General features: G+C 46.4%; 1 protein-coding gene across 2 annotated transcripts in view; it reads right to left on the reverse strand.

Moving 5' to 3' along the window:
- Positions 1-20541, reverse strand: part of TTC29 (tetratricopeptide repeat domain 29) — a 1075828-nt gene that overhangs the window by 323844 nt on the left and 731443 nt on the right. For both annotated transcript variants that reach the window (XM_085643268.1, XM_085643267.1), the window contains exon 8: positions 10986-11077. In XM_085643268.1, coding sequence (XP_085499394.1) covers positions 10986-11077 — 92 coding nt within the window. The remainder of the gene's footprint in view (positions 1-10985; positions 11078-20541) is intronic.

Genomic DNA, 20541 nt, shown 5'->3' on the forward strand with positions numbered 1-20541 from the left:
GACATGCCACACACATCAGGGCATGCCCTACCTTTCACGTACACTGTACCCTGCCCACAGGGGTACCTAGGGCCTACCTTAGGGGTGACTCACATGTAAGAAAAGGGAATGTTAGGGCCTGGCAAGTGGGTGCACTTGCCAGGTCAAAATGGCAGCACTAGACTGCACACAGGCCCTGCACTGGTAGGCTTGAGACCTTGTTGCAAAGCTGCTTGTGTAGGTGGCACAATCAGTGCTGCCAGCCCACAAGCAGCATTTGGTTTACAGGCCCTGGGCACACATTGTGCACTGTATTAGGAGCTTAATAGTTAACCAAATAAACCAATCATGGAAACACCAATCCATAATAACAATTTACAAAGGGAGCCCCTGTACTTTGACACTAAACAGTAGTGCAAAGTGCCCAAAGCATCTAGACCCGCAAAAACGAAATCCATCACACAGTAAAATTCAGAAGACAAAAGCGAAAAATGCAGGGGAAACCCAAGCCAAGGCTGCCAGGTCTAACAACAATGATCACAGCATTTTACAGTTTTATAATTCAGCTAGAACATCTCCACTAGGCAACTAAGATGGACTTTGTTCTTTTCTGACTTTGAGGTGAATTACAGACCAGTCCTTAAATTGGTAAAGCTGAAACTCTAATATGACCAGATCATGTTGAAGGTGGAAATCAGTTGGTAGAGAATTCATCATTCATTTTGTCCTTAAAAACTTCACAAGATCATTACATTTCTTTAATTAAAGTGGATTCATTTCAAATACATACAGCAAGACGAACCATAGACAATGAAGCTTGGTAAAAGGAGCAAGAATTTAGACGTGAAATATTTAGACTCTTGCATCAAAGGAAAGTCATATACCTACTTTCAGTTCAGTTAAGATAAGATAACAGGTGACAAACTGGCTCTATGATTCAAGGGTGGTTGGACATCTTCGAATAATTAAGAATTTAGCAGCAGTAAGGAGATAGTTTTGGTGGTCAAATCTGTTCACTGATGTAAAAAACTATGTAGAAACATTCTAGATCTGTGCTCAGATTGAGAGTTCACATACTAAACCAATGGAGTTGTTGAGAACTTTTCGTGTTCTGCCTGGGCCTGGGATACTGTGTTGAAGGATTTGTTGTAGAATTGACCAACAGCCAAGGTTGCAAAATATTTCTAACGGTAGCTCATTTGACTAAGATGGGTCATTTCATATTCCTGCCGGCATTGCACAGTTCTTAAGAGTTAGCATATATTTTTGCATAAAACATCATCCTATTGCATGATGCTCCACAGGTTCTGGAACTGACAAAGGGTCTTAATTCACAGGATGGGAACCATCACAAGAACGGTGTGCTGAAGAAGAAAGACTGAAATTGCCCTCCCTATACTAGAACAACATTACAGCTGCACCCATCATATGAAACCACAACAGACACCCAGATTTGCGTTTTGAGAATGTACCCATTCTTTGGCCGTATTTATTACACTCCATAAACACGACATTAAAATTCAACAGCTTTCTTCATATTGCATAACATTTCCATATATTTACAAAAATTCATACAGTTTAATACAGCAAACTTTTTATTAATACAACTGATCTCCGGCTCGCATATTCTCACACTCCATTAGGAGTCATGATTGACCACCTCTTGGTTCCTAATTGCATCGTTTACAAGGCAAACTCTCCACTCCCTCAAGATAGAGGGAGCTAAGGCCAGCAAGGCAGCTGGCCCCCCAAAAAGAATCATGCCAGAGCAACCCAGTAAAGGGACACCCCCTGGCACCAAATCGGGGGGATGAGCCTGGCCAACCGGACCATACCTTGGTCCCCCAGCGCAACCACCATCACCCCCCCACTCCCACGGGGTGTATCACGGGGTACCCCCTAGGGCCATGGACAATCGCGGTAGCAGATGCTCCCATCCCTTCACCAATGACAGTGTCACCCCTGCCCCGGGTTATTCAAAAACCAACAAAACCTTGAATCCACCTGTGCTTAGATCTGTGATGCCCCACGTTGGCAACCCGTTTTGTGGTCAACACATGATTCCTTAACTGCCTCCCCAACCATATGTAAAAGCTAAAGTGATGGAAGGGTGGGTAAACAAAGGGTCTCTCGTGGTGGGGGCTGCGTGCAGCCGGGATCCCCAAGGGCAGGCAGGCAGCAAGGTTCTCCACAGGCTGATTTAACAGCCTTTTAAGCTGTCCTGTGCCCCTACAAGCCGCCCAGGCAGCCCCGCTGCCCACCCATGGCAATCAATTGTTGCCACCCACGGGAAACCTACCTTCAGAAATTTGAACCTGCGGCCAGCGTTGGGCCGCTGCCATCAACCGGTCTACACCTATCTCCGGGGCTTGCGAGGGGGGGCTGCGGCCCATTTGTCCATAGGTGAGGAACCGTCACAAGACCGGTGTGCTGAAGAAGGAAGACCGAAATTGCCCTCCCCATGCTAGAACAACATTACAGCTGCACTCATCATATGAAACCACAACAGACAACCAGATTTGCGTTTTGAGAATGTACCCATTCTCTGGCCGTACTTATTACACTCCATAAACACAAAATTAAAATTCAACAGTTGTCTTCATATTGCATAACATTTCCATATATTTACAAAACTTTATACAGTTTAATACAGCAAACTTTTCACTAATACAACGGATCTCCTGCTCGCAAAGTCTCACACTCCATTAGGAGTCATGATTGACCACCTCTTGGTTCCTAATGGCATAGTTTACAAGGCAAACTCTCCACTCCCTCAAGATAGAGGGAGCTAGGGCCAGCAAGGCAGCTGGCCCCCTAAAAGGAATCATGCCAGAGCAACCCAGTAAAGGGACACTCCCTGGAACCCAATCAGCAGGATGAACCTGGACAACAGGGCCATACCTTAGTCCCCTAGCGCAGCCACCATCCCCCACCACTCCCACGGGGCGTATCATAGGGTACCCCCTAGGGCCAGGGACAATTGCTGTAGCGGATGCCCCCAGCCCTTCACCAATGACCGTGTCACCCCTGCCCCGGGTTATTCAAAACGAACAACATCTTGAATCCGCCTACGCTTAGATCTGTGATGCCCCACATTGGCAACCCATTTTGTGGTAAAAACATGACTCCTTAACCACCACAGGAATGGTTGGTTCCCCTAAGTCTCTCTCGCGGTGGGGCAGCGTGCACCGGGAATCCACAGTGGCAGGTAGGCAGCAAGGTGCTCCTCATGATGATCTACAGCCTTTTAAGCTGTCCTGCTGCCCCTGCAAGCCACCCAGGCAGCCTCGCTGCCCACTCCAGGCAACCAATCATTTCCACCCACGGGAAACCTACCTGCAAAAATTTTAACCGGCGGCGACCATTGGGCCGCTGCCATCAACCAGTCCCTACCGGCCCACACCTGTCTCCGGGGCCGGGAACGGGGGCTGTGACCCCTTTGTCAATTTTCAAAATTTTTAACTGCCTTCTGTCAAAAGCTAGATATACAAGTCATCTGTCCTACAGTAACTCTTCTCAGATGGATGGACAATCTGAAAGGTTGAATCAATCTGTTGAACAGTATTCACGATATAAGCCTTCCAGCAAGAGGAGCATTGGAGTAAAATGTTGTGCTTAGAAGAGTTAACATATGATAACACTGTACATTCATCTAATAGAATGTCACCTTTTCTTTGCATGTATGGCCATGATACTCATACATTTCCTATGGATCAGACCCGGTTTACACCAGTGCCTTCTATGCAAGAACACCTAACTGAGTTGATGGACATTCAGACATCAGCACAGAAAGTTTTGGAAATATATGCCTATTGAAAGAGAAAGCAAAAAGCCCCAGTATGTTGTAGGTGAAATTGCATGGCTACTCAAAATCTTTGCATCTTAAAAAATCTCCAAATTGCAACCTAAATTAGTGGGTCTATTTAGGATTGAACACATTGTTACTCCAGTAACTAAGACTGAAATTACTTTAACTATGAAAATCTATCCAATTTTGTTGAAACCGTGTTCTTTGAGAACATGTCTTCAGTGTCATCCTCTGCCAATTCAGGTGAATGCAGAAATAATCTAAGGTACACACAAGGTGTGATCATGGGAAACCACTTTTATCCTTCATGCCTCAGTTTTGTTGCGAGATTTTTAAGCAAGACACCCTGACAAACCAGGAGCGCCTCCTCCAAGGTGGCAGCCATTAGAGGTCTTGGGAGCCCATTATAAGGAGCCATGGCTGGAGCTATGGCTTACAACCCAAGACTCATCAAGCGTGGGGTAGAGATGCTCCAAACCGGCTCGCATTGAATTCATCTCAGAGAAAGAGAGGCTGGTGGCCGGTGCACTGTATTGACACTGTCTGGAGAGAGGATTTACATGCATGGAGCATGCACCATGCAATAGGGCTCTATTTCTATTTAGGGAGTTTTGTAAAGCGCTTGGTGACGCACAACGTCGTGTCCCCGCGCTAAGGAGCGACTGCTAACTGGAACCTACGGAAGTGGATACTTTACTGTTCGAATAGTGCAGTTTTAAGCTTGGCTCTAAAGATTAGTTCAGATGGTTCAAGGCGTAGTATTAAGGGTAATGTGTTCCATCTGACGGCTGCAAGGTACCTAAAGGATCTTCCGCCCATCCGTGCTCTAGATACCTTGGGGACAACAAGGCGTCCTGAGCCAGAAGATCTAAGGCAGCGGGACGGTTCATAAGGCGTCAGCAGTCCTTTCAAAGGGAGAGGAGACCTCCCGTTGATGATCCGATGGCACATGCAGAGTGCTTTGAAATCAACCCTACTTCTGATCGGGAGCCAGTGCAAGGACCGAAGGGCCACCGAAGATGCGGCTCTTCTGGGTAGTCTAAGTACTAGCCTGGCAGCGGCATTCTGTAGGACCTGTAAACGGCTCAAATTCTTCTTCAGAGTCCCTAGATAGAGGAGGTTGCCATAATCCATCATTGAGGTGACTAATGCATGCACAAGGGTTTGACGGGCCTTTACCGGTAGAAACTTCAGTGACTTCCTGAGACTTTTGAGGGTCCCAAAGCATGATCCGACCACCCGGTTGATCTGAGGGCCGAAGGTCAGGTCGGAATCGAACCAGATGCCCAAGTTCTTCGCTTTCAGGCACGGGATTGGTGTTGAACCTAGGCATGGAGGCCACCATGCCGGCGTCCACGCCGATCGGTCTCCCCCTACGACAAGCACCTCGGTCTTATTTCCGTTAAGCTTAAGGCAATTTGCGGACATCCAGGCAGCTAGATTTTGCATACAAGCTCTGAAGGTGTCCGCCGAAAGATCGGGTGCGCGCGACAGGGAGATCACCAGCTGCGTGTCGTCGGCATAAGATACCATTCGGAGGCCGTAGCTCTCTACCAAGGAGGCAATCGGGGCTACATAGAGATTAAAAAGTGTTGGGCTCAGGGACGAGCCCTGCGGCACCCCCTGGTCCAGAGCGATTCGCTCAGAGTAATAGTCACCCTGCCTCACTTGGAAGCCTCGGCCTACAAGAAATGAATAAATCCATTTCAACGCTGCCCCTCTCACCCCACCTTTGCTCAGACACTGTAGCAAGATGGAATGTGCCACAGTGTCGAACGCCGCGCTAAGATCTAAAAGGATGAGAGCCATGGTTTGACCCTCGTCGGCGCCCTGCCTGAGGGTTTCGGAAGCCCTAAGAAGGGGGGACTCCGTGGAATGGCGTGGCCGAAACCCGAATTGAGTCGAATGAAGGAGGTTACTGTCCTCCACATATTTCATTAGCTGCTTATTTACCACCTTCTCTGCTACCTTCGAAAAATAAGGCAGGAGAGAGATGGGGCGTAAGTTATCCAGCTTGTCGAAGCCAATATTAGGCTTCTTACGGAGGGGAAGCACCACAGCCTGTTTCCAGTCCTCAGGTATAGAACTGGAACAGAAGGAGACATCTAGCGGATGCCTGATGTAGGGTTCTAGTGTCTCTAGGCTGTCACTCAACCTTTTTGGGGAAGCAGGATCGCGTGGGGAGCCAGATCTGACGGATCTGCAGATTTTGACGAGATCCTCCGATGGAGGAGTGGTGAAGTGAAGTAGCAGATCTAAATCGGCTTCAGCTCCTGGTAAGTCTGCAGGTTCTTCCGCTAGGGGTAGCGTGTCGGGAAAAGCAGAGTAAATCTTACACACTTTGTCTCCGAAGTAGTTGGCAATACGATTACATGCTGTTACTGAGTAATCTTCATCTCGAGTAACGGTTTTTGGGGTGGATAGGGATTTATATATGCTAAACAATTCCCTAGCCGAGTTTTCTGCCCCGTGAATTTTATCTGCATAGTAGGTGGCTTTTTCTATCCGGATTTTATTATGATAGAATCGTCTCTTTGTGAGGTAAGCCTCCTTCATCCGATCATCATAAGCCATTCTCCATTGTCTTTCTGCTCGTTTGCAGTCCCTTTTGGCACAGCGCAGCGCCTCGCTGAACCAGGGAGCAGTTCTTTGTCTGTGGACATCTTTAGTTGACCAGTCCAATGGGGCTGTGTGGTCCAGAGCAGCTGTGATACGGTCAATGAGCAATTTATTTGCCGTTGTCACGTCATTTCCTCCTGGGGGCCCTTCCACGGTAAGAGCCTTATTAAACTCTCGCAAGGAGAATCTTGCCCACCTACGACGAGGGTAGTTCAGAGGGGTGGGAGCGCTAGCTTTAAGCTTGGACAAGTAAATAGTGAACGGAACGAAAAAATGATCTGTCCAGGGCAGGGGCACTGGGGGAGCGACTAAAGCACCCTCCCAATTGGCGAGTATTGGGTCTAACAGGTGCCCACGATTGTGTGTTGGCAGCTGACCTTTTAGCTCTAACTGTAGGGTGTGAAGTTCTTCCCGGAACTCCACCGCCCCTTTATCTAGTGTGTCTTGCAGGTGTATATTTAAATCTCCCAACAGCAAAAACTTGTCCCTCCTAATCGCTGTTTCTGTGACCCACTCTAAGAGATTTCCTTTAAAACTGGCCATAGGTCCCGGTGGGCGATAAATTAGCAGGCCCTTTACAGTCATGCTCCCATCAATTGTTATGGTGAAAACACCCGCTTCACATCCCGCCAGGTCAACTAGTTCTAGTTTACAAGGCCATTGTTGTTTAAAGGCGATCGCAATCCCGCCTCCTCTGCCTATCGGTCTGTCCAAGCGCACCATCTGATAGTCATCAGGTAAAGCCTGGATGATATCAGGATCCGAATTGGCGTCTAGCCACGTTTCAGTAATAAACAGCAGATCATAATGTTTGCTCCAACGAAGAACCACATTTCCCAGATGCCCCTCAACTTCCATGTAGTTGTGGAGATGAGGTGCGCATCTTGGATTATTAGTTATAATTTTGTTCATGTCCCAAGGCGTATTTGCTAGACAATTGTGATGATATGTTGCTGCAACCCAGAACCTTGCTATGGGGATGTACGAAGTCCTTTGTACTGAACTGTTGCTTTCCCTTGGAGTATTTTCAAGGGTATTGGGAATACAGAGAAGTATTTTGAAAATGTAACCAGGTTGTGAAAACAAAGTTTGAGCTATCTGAGCGTTTAACAAAAACTGTTCTAAGGCTATAGGATTACTGCTATCACGGTTATCCTGTAACAGAACTGGAAGGATTCTTAAGTGAAAAATATGCTGCAAATGTTATGCCTTTTAATTATGCATAATATGTTCAGAGTTACAATAATGTATGTATACACATTGTCAGATTAGGAATTACAGGCTATTAATGTTTATAAATAGTTTATAGTGGCACTGGAGTCAAATAGAAATTGTAGCCAATCTTCCAAATTACTGCATAGTTGTAACACTTGAGGTAGATATCAAATTCCAACAGAGAAAGTAGAGGAGCACATATTTAAGATACTCATCCCTTGTGTGTTTAGATACTGGACTAGCAAATTCACATCCAAAGTGCAGAGTTAGTGACCCAGACCTATCACTAGTGTGTATCTATTCGCTGTTACAATAGAGTGTAGGACGGTGGTGGTCAGTTACTAACATATCTCTTATTGACTTTAGACAACCCACTATACCTCGCAGACCTCAGTGCCCAGCAAATGAGACATATCAGATTGGTGGAATCCAGTGTCTCTGTTTTGTCTTTGATGCGGTTCCCTTTTGTTTACCACTGGTGCTCATATTCTTGCTTATGTGGTCATTAGCGGTTGCGGTAAGAGATGTAAGAGTGCATCACTCCTGTTGAATTTCAAGTACAAGGTTAGTGCTCTCTGACAACAGACTAACTGCCAATATGTAATCAGATTGGTCTGCACGAGTAGCGTTCCCCTGCAGAAGCATTTAAACGTAACTACATCAAAGGAGAATGGTGATTAATGAATCCTTCATGGTCGTTGCAATGAATGAGTGAAGAAAGTCACCAATGAAAATCAAAGTTTGTATAGCATTATCATGTGTAATATTGACAGCATTGAGCATAAGGAATACATCCCTGCACTAGCAAAGATGTGGGGGCTTGAAATTAACGGGGACATATAGACAGTAACAGTCGTGCAAAGGCACACTGTTATTTGGGACTTTATAATCTAGGTAAAGTATTTGATGGGTGCTTGTAGTGAAGCACCCATTCCACATTTCTGCAAGCATTGAAATGCCATGATCTTTCACCTGGATTCTGATGCAATCTCTCTCTGATTGTTACCTTCATTTTAGCACCTCTTTGCCACTAGAGCAGACAAGTGGCATCCTTTGAGTTTTGTCGACCTCAGACTTCAGCAAACTTCAGATTAAAAGCAAATCTATTGACACACTTTCATCTAGAGGTTTACAGATGCAAATCACGTCTGTGAAATGAGGTTGTCCAAGAGAGCCATCAGGGAGAGTTTGTGCACCACACAATTCTGTGCTACTCGGCCGGCGGCCATCTCCTGAATGTAACTGGTCCCCAACTTTATGAATTTAAGCCACCTTAGTAGACTAAACATACAAGATGATTAAGATTTATTAGCAAACAAAATTAACTTTTTCTACAAAAAACAAAAACTAGTTATGTGGATATCCTCTCATGAAAGGACCCAGTGTGAATGTAAAGGGGTCGGTTATACAAACTGACCCTTTGTATCAAAGACCAGCTATCTCTCAGGTTCCTGTGAATCCTGTTTCAATCAGAGGATTCCTGTAAATATGTGAACATTTTGGTGATCTCTTACGAAGGGAGTCCCGCATTGACATGGCAGTTGCATTAAACATAGTTTGAGATCTTTTAGAGCAAATAATAGTAACTTCTAACCTTGCCAGCTACAGATGTGATGTGTCAGTTGTTGGGTCCTTCCCAATATATCAATATTCAAATGCCATTTCTGCCTCACAGCATAACAATATGTGGAAAAGTTCTGACAGGGCACACAATGCACTGCTGAAGAAAAAGAATATAGCGGGGATCCATACCCTCTCCATCCTGAAATCGGCCTCAACCAATTTATAAACACTATTAGGGTCTTATAAATAAGAGAATAAAATATAAACTTTGAACCATGGGACATAAGGAATTAGTGCCAGATTTCGAATGGCGAGGTAACTGAAAATCCTTTGAATTTTGAAAGAAGAGCTAAATGTGCAGGATAATTCACTGATGGAATTTATTCCATTATATAATCCTTGTGCTGAAGAAAACTCAGCCTGTGGACTCTCTCCCTAATCTAACCCTTTTTCTAGAAATTGGTGGACTTTACATGACCTTCGAACTCTAAATCGGGCATCTCAGGCCCTCTTTCCAGACACATTTTTAGTTTTAAAGAAAACAGGTCAGATGCTACAGGGCGCATGATTGACAGGAGATATAAAGCAAGGTTATAATGTTAAACAAACATTAATTCCAGTTGCCACCGTTTTCTGTGTGCAGTGCACAGGTGCAACCTGAAGAGAACATTATATGGCACAATCGTTAAATCCATTCAACCAGTCCTTGGAGAGTTAAAACACATATTCTGAGACACATAACTATTTGGTCCGGAGAATGAAAGTGAAACAGTGCAGAATATTTGTGCATCTAGGTGGCTCCAGTTTTCCAGTGGGAAAAGGGGCCGGTTAACACCCTCATCCCTTGACAACTGTCCAATTATGGATATCGCACTTGGCCTACTGTTTGCAGTAGAAGTAATCAATAGAGGATGCGGTCGAGCGAACACAGATTTGGGTTGAACCAATGCATGAAAACTTAATCATTTACTCAGAGTGGAGAAATCAAACAGACCAGAGCAGAGGTTGCCTCTGAGGGGCTTGGTGGTCGCGCCCCAGGTTTCAGGGCTTGCCTTCAAATTATTTAGATAAATGAATTCGGTGTAAGAATGAAAGATCTGAGAGAATGTTCTAGAATTTCATGCATTGACATCAACGTTTTTACTCCATAGCATTTTTTAGAGCAAAGAATGTATAATGTCTCATTTGACAACCTGAATATGAAAATCACTGAGGCGTTTGTTTCTATCAAACAGACAACATTAATTTAATTTAGAAGAGGGTGAGAGTGCTTAATTTATACTATACACCACCACCAATCTTCATATAAATACATCTTGAACCATAGTATGGTTTTTGCTTAAAAAATTGACCTACGGTTAATTACTCATTTTAGAAATAGTTGTCGGCTTTTTTAAAAAAATGCAGCGAGACATTTGTTTGTCTGATACAACATTAAATAAAAGTGGTTTGGTCTTTATTTATTTGCATGGATTTTGATACGTGCAGCTTCCTACCTAAAGAGTATGGTTTGTGGCGTTATTTATTGCTGGTCTGGGCTTTAAATAGATCTTTTTATACACTCTACAAATGTCAACATACAGTGACCGTGATACAGGAGCATAAAAGAAAACTGCTCTAAAACTGCCCTTTTCAAGCCCTCAGCAGCTCAAAATAACTCACAATGAAAGGGTCACTCGTAAAGGGCAACGCACAAAATTAAAGCAGCTACAAAATAGGAAGCGACAGACCACAAACAATTGAAATCCTTCACAGATGGATGGAGCAGCTGCGACAGCAAGACAAGGGTGTGTTAACCTACCTCTGCAAGGATTTTGCAATGGCCTCGTATGCCTGTCCTAGGCCAACAATATCATTCAGTTCTTCCACAATTTTCATATAGGTGTTCAGCGTCTGCGGATCACAAAACATTCAATGAGATTGGCAGCACATTCTCAGCTCTCATTTATACTTTGATTTTTCCTACTTTACGATAGTCATATTTTATTACTGAAGGGAATGTATGTACATTTTCGAAAGCGATATTTTATTTTGCCATCGTCTCAATTTTTCAAAACATTTTCGTTTTATATATAGAACGTGTTCCAACAATTACATCAAATCACTACATATGAAATTAGAAAGGACTTGAAGGAAAGCAGCAGCAGCAATGATCTTATCACAAAGAGTGAAGAGAGATAAACTTGAGTAAAACACAGACAGATACAAGCATTTTAAAACTTAAACATCATATACAGGAGCGGCTCCTCCCTAATGGTGGAGGCGCATCGCCCCACTGGTCCGTCTGTCAATGGTCTAGCGGAAAATAAAATGACCGATGACCGATTGAGCCAATGCCAGAAGTGTAGGGAGGGTCGCGGCCGGTCAGAGCAGGGAGGAGTGATAGGCGCTCTTTAAGTGCGCATGTCTGGCCGGCTGTCTTACGCTGGCCAAACAGACATGCACACTTAGGTTTGTCCAACTCAGCTGTGTTGCACAGCTGGGTTGGAGAATGTCATAGGTGCCTAGGCACTGTCTGAGCGCCAGACCACACCACTCAGACCAAACCTCGCGCTGCGCTCATAGCATTAGAGCAGTGCCAGGAATGGGTGGGAAGCCTGTGCCCCAGTGCATGCTGGGACACGAGGAGAGCCGGAGAAGAGGACCGAGGCGGCTCCGTACTCAGATACGTTTTTAAAATTATTTTTCCCCTGTCCCTCCTCCCACTTCAGTATTGGGGCAGCCACCACTGGTGATGAAAGAAATATTTTGAGTAAGACAAAACTCCTGTTGCAGCAGTTTTGCAATGAGATCTCTCATCATAACTGGATCAGAAATTCTGGTGTGAGAAATAAACAGGGTAATATAATAATTCCCCTATGGAATGGGGATTTACTTGGTAAACGACTAATTTCCACTGGTAATTTGAGAACCCAGACTGTTTTCCAAGGACATTTTCCACCCTTCCAAATCTGACCTTGGAAAACTATGTGCAGTAATATCAAACGTGGCAGAACCGCAATACTTGTAATACTCATTCAGGCGGAGACTCGGCCTTCCACTCAAATCAGTATTATAGGGCCCCCCGAATGAGGACCACAGGCAGAAACGGAGATTGGGACCAAGAAAGATGGGAGCTGTGTTGCCCAACATGGGATTCCAGGTGGGATGTGACAAGTGATCAATATGAATAAGAGGAGCAAGACTGTGAATACGCGAATGTTCAGACGCAGGAACTAAAACCGAAGCCTGGAGTAGAATGGCAGTTACTGATGAGCGATACAAATGGGAGAGATGTGAGTTGTCAAGTGGAAGTTTGAAGAGAAGGAGAATAGGACACTAAAAGATAGAATGAAGAATGTCTTAATAGCTATGTTGTAGACCAATAAGAACAGCTGAACAAGAGTCGAGTCAACAAGAGACATGGGTAAGGGTTTTGGCTAAGGCAGTATGAAATGCAAGGAACTGGCAAAGCAATTTCATTCTGTACAGTTGCTGTTTTGTATCATAGACATGTGAAATCGAGGATATAAGATCTGAGAAAGTGAGGAAATGATTACAAATAGCACAAATATGAGGAGTCAGTAAAGAAAGGAAAAGAAAGTTTGGAGTGAATATACAAGGGAAGAAAGACAAGCATAAAGATGAAAGGCCATTTTAATAGAATTTAGGTAAATTAATTAATTGAGTGTCCATCTAGTATTAAGTGTTGATCAAATATTTTAGAAATCTTGCAGACAAGTTAAAAATAAAGATCTGGTATAAGGAAAGTACCATAAAAGTAAGACGTTTTGAAGGTGTTGACGTTTATATAAAGAAGGAGGAGCCAAAATAGAGGTTTTAGGAACACCATAATGAAAAGTAGCATGCAAGGTCACCAGCTCAAAATCTAGAGTAGATGCACTGAAAGAGTTAAGAAGAAAGCCCGAATAGCACTCACTCAAGAATGGCAAAACATCCAAGGGCACAGAAGTAAATATAATGACTGACCATACCGAATACAGGTGATGGGCAAGAAGAATAACGTCAGGGAAGAGATTAGAGTGACAGGCAGATGTGAAATAGCCAGAAATCTGGGAATTGGAAGATTCTACATCAACTATGGTCTCTATTTGCTTGCTGTATGAAACTACTAAGGCAGACAGAACATTCTTTATTTGACTAAAAGTCACCCAAGTAATTAAAATAAGTTCCAATAGATATATAGATAATAAATAACAACATTTAAAAATGGCTTCATAATGTATATCATTCCGATATCAATCCATGAAAACCAAATGTCTAGTTTTGACCCCAACAGATTTCTAAGCCTTAATGCTGCCTGTATGAATTTAAATACTATAAATGGATGAGTTCAGTGGGGAGTAACTGAAGATAACAAGCATTGGTATAGCCAATAGGTCTCGCTTTTGGGACCTTATAAGTATTTAGTTATGCAGCACAATATCCTTTGTGCAACAACATCAACTGTTGCATGGCTAAGCACTTATAAGATCCCAAAGACGAGACCTATTGGCTATGCCAATGCTTGTTTGTACAGCAGAGTGGTCCAGCAGCAATCTGCTGCTGTTGGGCCTTTAACATTTTTGTTTTGTTTTATTAAATGAGATATGGAGGTGGGTGACAGAAAGTGATGGATAGGGTAGTGGAGAGAGCGGAGACGGTATTGATATTCCCACTGTATACTGTTTTGGCTGAGATGCCAACTGTTGGTGTTTTGTGGGAGCAGATAGGATTTCCAGATGGTGCTCAGCGGGAGTGCTGGCTCCACATTTGTGGCTGCTGCTGACGCGAGCCAGGCAGAACTAGAGAAAGGTGCGCTGCCAGTATTATTAAAGTTAAAGCGGTGTTATAAGCGGCATCTTGTAAACCAAGCCACACAGAACAAAAGCAAGGTGCGTGGCGATAATAAAGTTAAAGCGCAGCATTGCATGCTGCCAAAAATTCCATTTTATTTAAATAAAGGTTGAGTTGGGCGCGCCACGCTAATGAGACCAAAAGCCCTGCCGTCATGTTAAAGATGAAGCACGGTGTGCCGCGATGTACAAATAAAACAGATTGGTTTAATCCAGGCACTCTTACTGAGCAGTACACGCTAAGGAGGAAGCGTGTAGCTGTCGAGAGATACCGGTTGTTGCTATTGGGTGGAAGTGGATAAGATTTCCGGCTGGTGCTTATCGGGAGTTCTGGCTCCACATTTGTGGCTGCTGCTATAAGGGGCATCTTCTGACGAGAGCTGTGCAGAACCAAAGAAAGGTGCGTGGATGCCGTTATTAAAAATTAAGTGCGGCATGGCGCACTGGCAAAAATAAAACATAGATTGTTTTAATCCAGGCACTCTCACTAAGCAGCGCATGCTAAGGAGGAAGTGTGTAGCTGTCGTCCTGCTGCTATAAGCGGCATCTCCTGACGCGAGCTGTGCAGAATCAAAGAAAGGCGTTGCCACTATTATTGAAGTTAAAGCAGTGCTGTAAGTTGCATCCCTTGACGTGACATATGCAGAACAAAAAGGTGCACGGCTCCCATTATTAAAGTGGAAGCATGTCAAGGCCTACTGCTAAAAAAACAAGCATTGGCCGTGCGGCAGTAAAAGTAACGCCGCACGGCCGTGAAAGCGAAAATGTCACCGCGATCATCTGAAAGCGACAGTGATCGCGAACGCGATGACACGCTAAAGCACGCTAGGGATGTGCGCGCAGCAGCGCGCGTGCTTGTACGCTTGACAGTAAGCTGGTGGCTGCTTTGGTAGCACTTACAAAAGCAGCTACTAAATGTCTCGGCCAGGTCAGCGCATGCGCTGGCTCAGTCGAGACCTAAAAAAGTGCAACTCTGTATTGCTTTAGATTGAGCATCATCAAAAGAGAATAAAATGCAGTTGAATGCACAGATATTGAATCACACAGACAGAAAGCAAGATCTAATGCCCTAGATGCACGCTTCTGATATCACACCAGATATCGTGCAATATTAAATCTAGACAATTTGGAGTAAAACCTTTGCTGTGCATTATATAGGAATTTCACATAGGGATCCATCTTGGTAGTGGACGGTAGTGAGAGGCACTCTCTCACCATTTTCTTTGACAGCTCCAACTGCTCTCTGGCAGAATTTCTTTGAACCAAACGAGATTTTTAACAATCTCTTTGATAGATGTACTAATACCAGTAGGGTTCTCAAAGAGTTCTGGTTTACCTATCTTGGTAAACTATTCTTTTGCATAAAATAACTACGGTATGTGAAGTGCACAATCATTCTTTAAAAAAATCAGTAATTACAAAGTGGTTAAAACTAGTTGTTGTAACCATCTGATGGTATTTCCCTTCCTATTCTCCCCTCCCTTCTACTTTCCTTGGAACATTCCTTTTTATCAACTGCCATCCTTAAGATTCCATTGCAGACTCTGAAAGCTGCGTGTTAGACCTGTCAGCCCTTTGGGTGGTCCCTCCTCATCATTATTTATTTTGTCCCACTTTTGCCTCAAACCCTGTTTGAATTTTTCCTTTTTGGGAACCACCAGACTTTTTCGTGTTGCTACAGATTCAGGGAGCCATTTTAGCTACCCCTGAAACTTCTGTCTGAGGGCCTGGAGCACAAAATGGTGGCCACCTGTGACATCACCAGCATCCACTGGAACCTACCAGCACCTTCCAGAACATTCCAGGAGATTCCAGAACTCTGTGACAGTTGGAGACCGTTTAGAATGTTGGGAGGATAAGAGAGGCAGTTGGCAGTTGGAGCTGGCAGTTGGCACCTGACTGGTGAAGAGAGAGGAGCACAACAGTGAAGGAGGAAGGAGTGAAGCAGCAGGGGTGGAAACTTGTGCCTGGAGTGGGGTCCATAAACCCACCCTTGATACTTGTCCCTACTGATGGATCCCAGCCTATAGCCCTGTGTGGGAAGAAGACAGAAGAAACTTATCCTAAGGACCTGGACAGCAGGAACAGGCCTTAGAACCAAGAAAGCAGCAAGATCCTGACCTGGAAACTGGTTTCCCTGGAGTCCGGCGTCGAGTAGCCTGAGACCTGGAGCCCGAGGTGGAGAAGCGGCGCTGACTGAAGTAGCAGACGTCGTACCCGGAGCCGCCTGAGGTCGTGAGAGGGCGCCGACGGAGGTCGTGAGGAATACCAGAGGTCGAGGAGGGAGTGAACCGAGGTCGAGCGAGCGGCGTCATCGGAGGAGTGAAGTCCGCCCTCCGGAGTCGTCGGAGACCGAGGTAGAGGAGCATCGGAGGTCGGGAGTGAGGATCGCACTCCGGAGTCGCCCGGAACCTGTGTGGAGGAGCACCGGAGGTCGGGGGTGAGGATCGCACCCCGGAGTCGCCGGAAGTCGACATCGAGGCCAGGCCGGCCGACGTCATCGGAGCCGAGAGCGCCATCGGACCGGAGCCGCCCGAAGTCGACATCGTGAAGAGACTGCCCAACGCCGTCGAATCGGAGGTCGAGATCGAACCGAGGCCACCGACATCGGACCGGAACCGCCTACCGGCGTCGTCAAAGAACTGACATTGTGCCGAGGCCGCCGAGACCGAACCGGAACCGCCTCACGGCGTCGACACGACTCCAGCGGCGTCGGAACATCAGAAAAAGGGCAGTAAGTGGAGTAGAGGGCGCCTAAGGCCCTGTGGAGACCTGAGAGACTACTCTAAGGGGCTAGGGAGGTGCTGAAACCAACCTGACTGTGCCTGGGGTGAACTGGGACTAACCTAGAGAGGTTGTGTGGAGAGAGAAAGCCAGGGCACTGGTATTCCCCCCTTTGATCTACCTCAGTTTAGGCCTCAGCCTTGTCCCAGCCAGGGAGTAGCCCCCCTCAAGCCTTCCACAACCCTACAAGCTGTGCCTGGGCCAAATCAGCCCTTAAGAATTGAAGTGTCATCTGATTACATGAGTGTTGCTGTATACTTTTAATTATTTATTGGGGGTACTGTATTTATTGAATTTTTACCTATTTATTGCTGCACTATATTTATAGGTCCACAGGACTTGTTGGTGTACAATATTTATTGGTACAGTATTTATTGCCTCAAAGTATTTAATTGTCTGTATATATTGCACTTGTATTTATGCCCTGTTATTTATGATCACCCCTATTTATTTCATCAAACAGCCAATATTTATTTGACCTGCACTAATTGAAACTTGTATATTGTGATTGACCTATTTATTTTTCAAATCAGCAACTAAGAGAAAAAGATAAAGAAAGAATATTTTCCTAATTTTTACGGTGTAGAGTCGTTTTTGGAACGGATGCACGCATGGTTCTTGTATGGGTATATTGTATGCTTAGCACTGCGCCTGTTTCCTGACCACTCGAGCCAAGCTACCACAGTGTGTTCGGGGAGTCCACCACCACCCTGCGGAGTGGGAGTGGGCTGTTTCCAACATAAATTGGTGTTCAGTGGTGGGATAGAGCTGTGCCTACATATACTCAACAATAACTGTGGGTAGTCCATAGGCCTACACCGGGAGTTTTCTCACAGCGGCCTTCCTAATTGTGGGTTTTTGTTTTTTTCCAAATTTACTCTGGTGGTGGGAGGAGGTATTATTAAAGGTACCCCCCTGCATTGTTACTGCACAAAACCTGTCCTCTAACATGAGTGGGCAAGATGGAGTTTGTACTAGAAAATCTAGAAACGTACACTGTGGCCCAACTCAGGGAGTTTTGCCAGCGGGAGGGGGTGTACTGTCCCCCAGGAGCAAAGAAGGGGGCACTCCAAACCAGCTTAAGGGCTTGGGGGGAGGCACGCCGAGAAAGCAAGGCTGAGGAGGAAGACAGGGATGGAGAGCCTGACCCCGAGGGGGCTGAGATGTACCAACCTGAGGTGGGGAACCTGTCAGCAGGGCCCAGGACACTTTCTAGGAAGGGCAGCACTGTCTCTAGCGGGGGCTTATCCAGCGTGGAGTTAGCAGATCGGAGAGAGAAAAGACAGCTCACATGGGATTTAGCAAAGCTGGAGAAGGAGAAGGAGGAACAGAGGATGGCTCATGAGACGGAGAAACAGAAGATGGCTCATGAGATAAGACTGAAAGAGATAGAGCTTCAGATCTTAAGAATTGGGGCACCAACTGTTCCTAATGGTGGCAGCAAAGACCAAGAAATCACCAGGGAATCCAAACCTTACCTGCCAAAGGACATAGTAGCTAGCTATGGGGCGGGTGACGACATCGCCAAGTGGCTAGCAGCCTATGAGGTCTCGTTGAGGGCCCATGGGGTTCCAGTGAAGTATTGGGGAGGAGGATTGTATAGGTACATGCCTCCAGCTGGTAGGGATGCTTTATTGGCCCTCGAAGAGGATGAGCAGACCCACTACCCCACCATGAAACTGGCGCTCATCAGAAAGTTTGGACTAACACCTGAAAAGTACAGACAGAAGTTCAGGGGTAGTCACAAACTGGGCACACAGAATTGGGTGGACTTCCTGGACTATGCAAAGAAGGCACTGGAAGGTTGGATTCAGGGCAGTGAAGTAAGGAACTACGAGGAGCTGTTTGACCTAGTACTGAAGGAACACCTACTCGAGAAATGTTTCCCTGAACTGCGGCAACACCTGGTGGATAGCAAGCTGACCAGTCCCCGGAAGCTTGCTGAGGAGGCGGACATTTGGGCTAGTACCCGGGTGTCCACAAGGGGGACTGGAGGGGATACTCAAAAGGCCGGACAGGGCGCCCCCCAGAAGAAAGAGGGAGGGGAAAAGAAAAAGGAGTTCTCCAAAGGCCCCCAAAATAACTTCCAAGGGAAGGGAACAGGATTCACCTCTAAGGCTAACCCACCCAGAAACCCTAATCCTGGCCAGAGTCAGCAGCCAAGGGTTGTCCATTGCTACGAGTGCGGTGGCGTTGGACACTATAAAGGAGATCCGAAGTGCCAGAAACGATCACCCCCTCCCACTGGAGGAAAGCCCCCCGGAGTAGCTAGTGTAGTGCTCGGGGAGGAGATGCCCTTAACTAAGGGAAGGGAGTGGGCGGGTGTCACTCTAGTGTCCCTGGGAGAACGGGAGATGGTTCCTAAGATCCAGGTGCCCGCAAATACCGCAAAGTATGGGCAGTGGATCACCATCAACGGCCAAAGAGGGGAGGCTCTGAGAGACACAGGAGCCAGTATGACTATGGTGCGTAGCCAGCTGGTGTCTCCAGAGCAGGTAATTCCCGATGTACTCCACCCAGCCGCGATGGCTGACGGCAGAACAGGTCACTATCCCGTGGCCGAGGTTCCCTTTGAATGGGGGGGGGTTGCAGGTTCACTTCGAGTTGCCGTAAGCCCTGCCGTGCCAGTCGATTGTCTGCTGGGCAATGACATGGAGCACAACGCTTGGAAGGAGGTGGAATACCGGACTCACACCGAGATGCTGGGTACACCTGACTGGGCCTGTGTTAGCACAAGGTCCGCGACTACCCGAAGAGGGAGTTCATTCCGGCTGGAGCCTGGAACAAAGGCCCAGCCAGCTGCCAGTCAAGGGAAGAACCGAGGACAGGAGGAGCCTGCCTCGGCGTCTCCACCCCGTAGGACGGATAGGCCACCGGAGGTGGTGGACCAGGAGTCTGCGGAGGGGGACGTTACCAACCTGGAGGACTTACCCATCCCGGCCGAGTGGCACGTGGAGGGAGGCCCGTCCAGGGAGGAATTCTGCCAGGCCCAGAGGGAGTGCCCTACCCTTGAGGGGCTGAGGCGACAGGCCGAAGCCCAGGCAGCAGGGAACTACAGTGTTTACTGGGAGGATGGCCTCCTGTACAGTGAACCCAAGGCACCCCTACATGGATCGTCACGAGCCTTGGTAGTTCCTCAACGTTATCGAGCCTTCCTTTTGGAGTTGGCTCACGAGATACCATTGGCAGGACACCTGGGGCAAGACAAGACCTTCGCCCGTCTTGTCCCACACTTTTATTGGCCTCAGATGAAAGTGACGTCCGATACCTACTGCCGGACATGTGTGTCTTGCCAAGCCAGTGGGAAAACAGGGGTGAAGCTGAAAGCTCCCCTGGAACCACTTCCTGTCGTTAGCACCCCCTTTGAAAGGGTGGGCATCGACATTGTGGGTCCATTAGATCCACCAACTACAGCTGGTCACAGGTTTATCCTGGTTCTGGTGGATCATGCCACACGGTACCCAGAGGCAATACCTCTGAGGACCATAACAGCACCTGTTGTGGCTAGGGCCCTGATGGGAATCTTTACCCGAGTGGGTTTTCCCAAGGAAGTTGTGTCCGACAGGGGGACCAACTTCATGTCAGCATATATGCGGGCAATGTGGAAGGAGTGTGGAGTGACCTACCGGTTCACGACTCCTTACCACCCCCAGACCAATGGTCTGGTGGAGAGGTTTAATAAAACCTTGAAAGGCATGATCAGAAGTCTGCCTGAAAGCCTGCGGAGGAAATGGGACG

The sequence above is a fragment of the Triturus cristatus genome, chromosome 2_2 (genome assembly GCF_964204655.1).
Source record: "Triturus cristatus chromosome 2_2, aTriCri1.1, whole genome shotgun sequence".
NCBI lineage: Eukaryota > Metazoa > Chordata > Amphibia > Caudata > Salamandridae > Triturus > Triturus cristatus.